This window comes from Bos indicus, chromosome 11 (genome assembly GCF_029378745.1).
Source record: "Bos indicus isolate NIAB-ARS_2022 breed Sahiwal x Tharparkar chromosome 11, NIAB-ARS_B.indTharparkar_mat_pri_1.0, whole genome shotgun sequence".
NCBI classification, from domain to species: domain Eukaryota; kingdom Metazoa; phylum Chordata; class Mammalia; order Artiodactyla; family Bovidae; genus Bos; species Bos indicus.
The window spans coordinates 66,445,204-66,453,420 of NC_091770.1; the positions used below are offsets into that span (position 1 = coordinate 66,445,204).

General features: G+C 45.7%; 1 protein-coding gene across 1 annotated transcript in view; it reads right to left on the reverse strand.

The window, feature by feature from the left end:
- PPP3R1 (protein phosphatase 3 regulatory subunit B, alpha) overlaps positions 1–7,825 on the reverse strand; it is a 63,888-nt gene extending 56,063 nt beyond the window's left edge. Inside the window, exon 1 of the mRNA XM_019970417.2 lies at positions 7,329–7,825. Coding sequence (XP_019825976.1) covers positions 7,329–7,331 — 3 coding nt within the window. The 5' untranslated portion in view covers positions 7,332–7,825. The remainder of the gene's footprint in view (positions 1–7,328) is intronic.
- Between the last annotated feature and the right edge of the window lie 392 nt (positions 7,826–8,217).

The following is an 8,217-nucleotide window of genomic DNA, read 5'->3' on the forward strand; positions in this document are numbered from 1 at the left end:
CTTATTTTCATTACCTGGGCTTAACAGAACTTACTGTCTTAAAGATTATAACTTCTATAATAGTTTTCATTTTTAGCTCCCTCTCTCCCATGTTAATGGATGAGAAAAATCTCTCTTACTGCCTAAGGAGACTTATATTCCCTCCTACCTCCCTGGGGCCCTCAAAATACTAAGAATTCCAACTTTTCCCTTTGAATCTTTAACTGCTCCTTCTTTCCTGGTTCATTCCCTTAACCCTAAAAATAAATTCTTCCTCAAACCTAAAGTTTCTAACTTTCATCATTTCTCCATAAATCAAGCATTAAATAAGTCTATTCTCAATCTCATTTATTCCTCAACTCACAGCATCCTAGTTTTCCCTGCCACCAGTACAAAATGTTGTTCTTCTCTAGTACTATTGCCAAAGTCACCAGAACTTGCCGGCTCCCTCCAAAAGACCCTTCTCAGTTCTCCTCTTTCCTGATCTCTGCAAAATCTACACACTGCTGACTCCTTCAAATGTGACATCAATACTCTCATTCTCCAGCTATCTCTCTGGCTTATTTATTCTCAGACAACATTCACAGGTTCACCTGCTATTAAATGCAGGGTTCTTTAGGGTCTGCCCTCATCATTTATTATATTCTTTCTCTGTAGGATTAGGCTGCCCTGGTGGCTCAGTGGTGAAAAATCTGCCTGCCAATGTGGGAGATCCAGGTTCAATCCCTGGGTCGGGAAGAGCCCCTGGAGAAGAAAATGGGAATCCACTCCAGTATTCTTGCACGGGAAATCCCATGGACAGAGGAGTCTGGCGGGCTGCAGTTCATGGGGTCATAAAGAGTCAGACGCAACTTAGCGACTAAACAAACAAAAAGATCTATAGGCTATCATTCAGTTTCATGACTTCAACTGCTACCTAAAACAAATACAAACAACACTCAAATCTTTAATAAAAGCCCAATTCTCTTCTACATCCCAATATAACCAATTATCTGTTAGCCATATCCACCCAGGTGACCCATGACTACTTTAAATTCACTGTGTCCAAAGTAGAAATCATCATCATTCCTCCCAAACTCCTTCTGTTTCTCCTAGACAGAGAATGCACATTTCTAACAAGGTCCCAAATGATGTCCAGGCTGCTAGTTCAGGATCCTTATTTTGAGAATCACTGCTCACACATATGCTACCTCTTTCTGCCTCCAGGCTGTCAAGTTCATTCTGCTATCTCCTACGCCATGGTATCTATGCAGCAGGTACTGTTAATATTTCACAGCACTCTATTCTACTGAACTTAGAATCCTGCAACACAGCATTCTAAGCATTATTTACCAAACGATAAGAGAAGACTAGAGATGAAACAATGGTCATTATAGCAAATCGGAAGTTTCTTTAGTATGCAATAGCATTCTAGTATATCCTTAGAAACAAGTCTTAATCAAGTACACAGAGGCTTGATAAACACCACACAGTGGCTGGCACTATTATCTATCCAATCACCCAAGCCAGAAGCCCCAGCAGGATTCACCCCTGTCCTTCCCCAGAAACTAAGACACCAAGTCATACCTTCTATCCTCTAAACGTGTCTCACACCTGGTCTCGTCCCTCCATCTGCACTGTTACTACATTCTTTGAGGTCCTTATTTCTCACATGACTGCAGTAACTTTTTAACTGGTCACCATGTCCACTTTCATCTTTCCTATTTTACCCCCAGACCATCAGATTCATCTTTCTAAAAACACGAATGAGACAATGTTATTCTCCTACTTAAAAACAATAGCTTCCACAGGCTTTAAGAAAAAAAAAAAAAAAAAACTTAACTCCTGCATGTGTTAAGCAAACCCTTCTATAATCCTGCCTCCAGCTACCTGACCACCCTCTCTCTCCATGCCACCCTAACCAACCCCTTACCTACCAGCCATGCTGAACTTCAGGCCTGGATATTCATACTTCAGTGTCTTTAACCGTAAAGCTTTCTACCTAGAGTGCCTTTTCCACTGGCTAAATGTTCATTCTTAAGACTCAGCTCAGGCACCATCTCTTTTAGGAAGCTTTCTTTGAGTGACATTTATCTCTCCACTCAATCCCCAATAGTTTGGATTACACCTCTTCCCATGTTTAGTCTTGGCTTGTTCACCCAGTTGATCAAGTTCCTGAAACTACAATTATGCCTTCTGTTTATATAGTCAATTTTAGGAATATTAACAGATACTCAGCTAAAAGTCAAATAAATACATTCCAAGTTGTTCTCTGATTCCTCTGCCTTTTCTAAACCCAGCTTGCACATCTGGAAGTTCTTGATTCAAGTACTGCTGAGGCCTAACTTGAAGGATTTTGAACATAACCTTACCAGCATGGGAAGTGAGCGCAATTGTCTGGTAGTCTGAACATTCTGTAGCACTGCTCTTCTTTAGAACTGGGATGAAAACTGACTTTTTCCAGTCCTGTGGCCACTGGCGGGTTTTCCAAATTTGCTGAGATATAGAGTGCAGCACTTTTAACACCATCATCTTTAATATTTTAAATAGCTCAGCTAGAATTCCATCACTTCCACTAGCATTATTGGTAGTAGTGCTTCATAAGGCCCACTTGACTTCAAGCTCCAGTCCTTCATTGGAAGGACTGATGCTGAAGCTGAAGCTCTAATACTTTGGCTACTTGATGCCAAGAGCCGACTCACTGGATAAGACCCTGATGCTGGGAAAGGTTGAAGGCAGGAGCAGGGCATGACAAAGGATAAGATGATTGTATGGCATCATGGATTCAATGGGCATGAACTTGGGTGAACTCCTGGAGACGGTGAGGGACAAAGAGGCCTGGCATGCTAAAGTCCATGGGGTGGCAAAGAGTCAGACACAACTGAGAGACTGAACAACAACACTGCTCTCTAAATTGTTGTTAAGTCATGTTCAACTCTTCTGTGACCCCATGGACTATAGCCCACCAGGCTCCTCTGTCCATGAGATTTCCCAGGCAAGAATACTGGAGTGGGTTGCCAATTCCTTCTCCAGGGGATCTTCTCAACCCAGGGATTGAACCCTTATCTCCTGCATTGGCAGGCAGATTCTTTACCACTGAACCATTCTCTAAATGGTGGCTCTCAAAATTTAGCATAGATCAGAATTACCCAGAAGGCAATATAAATCTAGACTGCTTGGCCCCACCCCGGAGTTCCCGATTCAGCTGGTTCAGCGTGGGACCTAACAACTTTCCAGATGATGCTGACACAGCTAATACAGGAATCACATCTTGAGTGTCAGTGCTCCAAATATATGCAGTCTCTTCCTCACTCCAGAATTTAAAGTCTTTCCCCAGCTGCATCCATCTCTGCCTACTGCAACCCGAATAATCTTTTTAGACCCAGCCCAACTGTCATCTCCTTCATAAAATGTTCCCTAATCCCACAGAAACTGATCTTGCTCTTTCCTTTATTTGTATCCAGCCTTGCGTACATTATTCATATGGTAATGAATGCTAATTTTTTTCCCATACCTATTGGCAGTTGTCTTCCATTCTCCATTTAAACGAAAGAAGGAAACCTGCCTTAATCATTTTAATATTCTCTACAACCTAGCACAGTAACCAGTGAAGAGCAAATGAAATCTACAAGCATTTGTTGATGTGATGAATCCCTGCTGACTGCCCAGACTCTGAGCCCACAGTCTGAGTCGCTTAATCCTCCTGGCCCAAGCTGACTTCTTACACTGCTCTGTACTTTTTGCTTGCCTGACTACCTATGACAGATGCCTGATCCTCCCACACTTATCTGTCCCTCTTATTGCTGACTGACCCTTAGTCAGCTTCTTTACCTTGTACTCTGAACCTTTTTATTTTTTTAAACAACTATGGGACACAGTAAGTGGAGAAATTTTCTCTTTATGATTGTTTTCAATTTTAATTCTGCTGGTCATAAGGCAGGTTGCTTGCCTTTTTTTTTTTTTAAAGTCGCCTTTCTTGGTCAGAGAATCCAAACTAAAATATCCTGTGTACAACCCCAACTGCAGGTATTGCAAACAGCAATAAATATGCTTCGGGCTCTCATCACAGATAGTGGAGATAATTTTAATAAAAAGTTTAGAAAACACAAAAATATAAAAGGTCACTTATGAAATTTAAGGTTGCCCTAAGAAACAAAATTGAAAAGAATAGCTAATTATTTATACAGTATGTTCATATATGTATCCAAAACTAAATCTGTATTACCTATCTCAACCAAAAACCTAGTCATATTTCTGAATTACTCTAAGAACATAGGAAAAACCAACTCTGATAAATGAAAAGTTAACTAGTGCCCTTACAAAGTTTACTCCTTCAAAACATATTCAGAGACTGTTTTCAATTACACCCATCTAAACAAGCAGAGTCGGACGCGACTGAGCAACTTTCACTCACTCAAACAAGCATTCTACTTCATTATTTTATTCTTATTCTATCTACCTCAGCATGTCAGTAACACTGAAGTACTCTATCTAAAACTATACATACCTACCTAAAGGAAAAATTGTGATGACATTCAGTTATTTCAATAAACAAACATTCATTTATGTAATCACAGAAAACTGATCATTAATGATTCAAGAAAAATTCTTAGGAGCTCAGTACTCACTATTTTATATGGGAGACATGCATAATTTTCAGCCCACTTGCTCAACATTTTAAGACTCAAACAAAGATAATGAAGAGAGGGAAAGATACAACAGGCAAAAAAGAAGTTGGCTACTTTTAAGGTAGCAACTAAAATTAATACCTGTCAAAAGAGCCTTGATCGGTTCATTTCAATCTCTAAGCCTCTGTGCTTTCCCCTTACTTAAATTAATCACTAACTCACAAATTAAAATCTATTAACAAAAATCTAAGGATGTCCATGATACGCAGGAGGAATTACAAAGATTTTCCAAAGACAGTTAAAGTTTTCAGAATTACATGATCAATTAACAAGAAAATGAACCAGATCATTCCCAACTCCTATTTATTTGTTAATCAATACTCCATAAGGCACAATTGAGGTACAGGCTTGACACGTTCGAACCAGAGCTATACTCAGAGGACCAACACAGTCCTCAAAGTCGAGGCGCCACTGTCATGACAAATTATGCCCTGAAATGGTATTGAGAGGACGGCAGAAAAAAGAGCCAAGAGCGAACCAGAAAATAAATACTAAAAAGGAAACTGGAAAGAAGAGGGAAATAATGACCTGGAAGAAAAAAATATCCTATGGGAAGTTGAAAATATTTTTCAAAGATAAAGAAACACTAACTTTCAAGAAGATACATTTAAAAGCTAAAAGAGGATTTCCAAAATTCTGACTGTAGTTCAAGAAAAAAAAAAGGGGGGGGGGGGGGTGGGGAGAGGGGAGAGGATGCACCACAGAGGGGAAAAGAACTATTTGGAAGTCAGATCATTCTCCTATACACTACATAAACAAGACTAGGTCTTTGTTCCTCAAAACGTATCCTTTATAAATCCAGGTTAAAAAAACACTGGACAAAGATCTTCAAGATCTGGACCCTCGGGTAAAATACGTCTATAAGGAAGCTGTATTAAAGCACTAAAACACAACTCATAACTCCAAAAGATTATGCCAAAAAAAAAAAAAGACTGTACTATGAATGGCTCTGATATAACTTGTTTTTGTAGCACTCTGGAAAAACCTAAGTTTTGACTTTTGAAGGCCAAAATCGTCTCGAAGCTGCCTCCCAAGTTGGCAAGGAAAAACCTCCTCCACATATCAAAATCACTAATCATTTCTTAAGTCTGCTCCTAATCTGAATTTTAAGGACACTAATAGGTGCACTTGGGGCTTCCCAGATGGCTCAGTGGTTTAAAAAAAAAAAAAAAAAAAATCCGCCTGCCAATGCAGAAGACGAGGGTTCGATCCCTAGGTTGGGAAGATTCTCCTGGCAAAGGGAATGGCAACCCCACTCCAGTATCCTTGCCCTGAAAAATCCCATGAACAGAGGAGCCTGGTGGGCTACAATCCATGAGGTCGCAGAGTCCGACACGACTGAGCACATACACAGTAGGTGCATTTAATAATTTGTTCTATTTTTTAAATAAAAGCTGACTTACTTGACTACGGTCACTTTCTACCCCCACAATCACACTAAACTGATCTCGAGTTGCACGCAGTCCACAGAATTTCTCTCTTCACTCACCCACCACGCTATTTTGAAATACTTAAATTCTACATACAAGGTGAAATACAATACAATTAAAAGCTGCAAGACATTACTCAACGCCTAGCAATCAGTCGGAATAATCTTCGGACAACTGTTCAAAAACTTTTAGAAATAGCCTAACGACCAAATCACCTGTTCGGATATCTGATCTAGATGAAAAAGCACTGCAAACTTTTTCTACTCTGCATGCAATTCTTGATTACAAAGAGAAAACTCCACGGGCTAGCCGGAGCTAGAGAACCGGTAGGGTAACAGGCTAAAAGGGCGTCGGTGATTTCTTGGCTACAGTGACAGAGGCGGGAGACACACCCCTAGCGTCGGTCGGAAACACTACAGCAGTGAGTTCTACCTAGGGATTAATGTGAGGGTAAGGAAAGACAAATTTAAATCGCCATGATTCAAAAACAACCACCGGAGAGACTTACGAAGGTAACAAAGAAAACGAGAAACCCTTGGCAGTCAGTAAGCACTAAAAACAAGTATCCCCGTTTATCACAGTCCGAGCTACACTGGGCTCATGAATCTACACCTTGGACCTTTCCGGTTCGCCACTGCAGAGAAAAAACCAGCAGCGAAGAAGGAAAAAAAAAAAAAAAAAAGCCTCGTAAGGTTGCAAACGGCAGTGAAATAAACACTAATGGGAGAAGGGGGAAGTAAGTGGCAAGATTCCTGCCAAGACTCGCTGCTTCAAAATAGAGTGGGAGTGGGAGAGAGCGCGGCCCTGGAGAGAAAGTGGGTCTTATATAAAGAGCCATTCGCCACCTATGATTGCCGTAGGATTCCGAAATCTCCCCGAACTTGAGAGAGTGAGTCTGAAGCTGAGAGGGGGGCTCCACGTGGAGGAGGGTCCGGAGAGAGGGAAAGCGGGCCGATCTGGGGACAGTCCCGGGCGGACGGCCGGGGTGGCTGGGGGTCGAGGCCCCGGCGGAATCCCAGGGGCAAGGGGGGGAGGGGGCGGAGGGGCGCCCCGCGGAGGCCCGGGGGCGGGCGCGGGGGCCCCACCGGGCTGTCAATCTGCCGCCCGTCGCCCCCGGGCCGCTGGGGCTTTCTCGGGTCTCTCGAATTTTCCACCGGGGGAAGCCGCCCGGGGGAGTCGGGGCTCGCCCCCGCCCCTGCCCCTGGAAGCGGCGGGCGGGGAGCGATGGTGCGTGGGGAAGCCGAGAGCTCACCATTTTGCTTGGCGGTCGGCGGCTCGCTCGCACAGAGAAGAGTGTCGGCGCTCTGACGGTCTCCCGCAGGAAGCAGCGGCGGCGGCAGTGGCGGCGGCGGCCCAGCTACGCTCGGCTGGGGCGGCTGCGGCCCTCGGGACGCCCGCGGGGGAAGGGGGGGTGCAGGCTGGGGGAGGGCAAGCGGCGCCGCGGGGAGCGCGCCGGCCGGGGTGACTGGACACGCGGGAGCTGGCGGGGAGAAGAGAAATTAAGGTCGAGATTCAGAGACGGAGAGCGCGGGAGGAGACTCGGCGAGAAGTGGAGACAGAGCAGGGAGGGAGGCGGGGGAGAAGGGGGCCAAGCGGCTCGGGGGCTGCAGCCTCGCACTCGTGCTCGCGCCCGCACCAGAGCCGTGACGGACTCACTGCAGTGGCTCGCACTGACCCGCAACCTCAAGGCACGAAAAAGGGGGAGGGCAGGAGAGGGAGGGGAAAGCGGAGCGCAGCGGAGCGCAGCGGCGCGCGGGGCGGAGGGCGGGGGCGCGCGCGGAGCCGGCGGCGGGGGCGGGGCTTCCGCGAGCGCCGCACATCCGGGAACCCGCGCACCCGCTCGGCGGCGGCCGCGCGGCGCTCTGTCGAGCTCTGGTTGGGGAGCGCGGAGCGCGCCGGCCGCCGCTGCGTGCAAGGCGGGGGGAGCGCGGGGGCGGGGGCGCGGACGTTAGTGACGTCGCGTGGTGGAGCCCTTCCTGTCATGTGGCTGGAGGCGGGCGGGGTGGAGGGTTGAAGAGGGGGAGGCTGAGCCGAGAGAGGGAAACGAGGAAATACGAGGGTTCCCTGTGAGGGAGGAAGTGCGAGGGGTGCGTGAGCCTGGGCAGAGGGAGCCTTGGGCCCGGGAGTGAAAACTCGTAGGA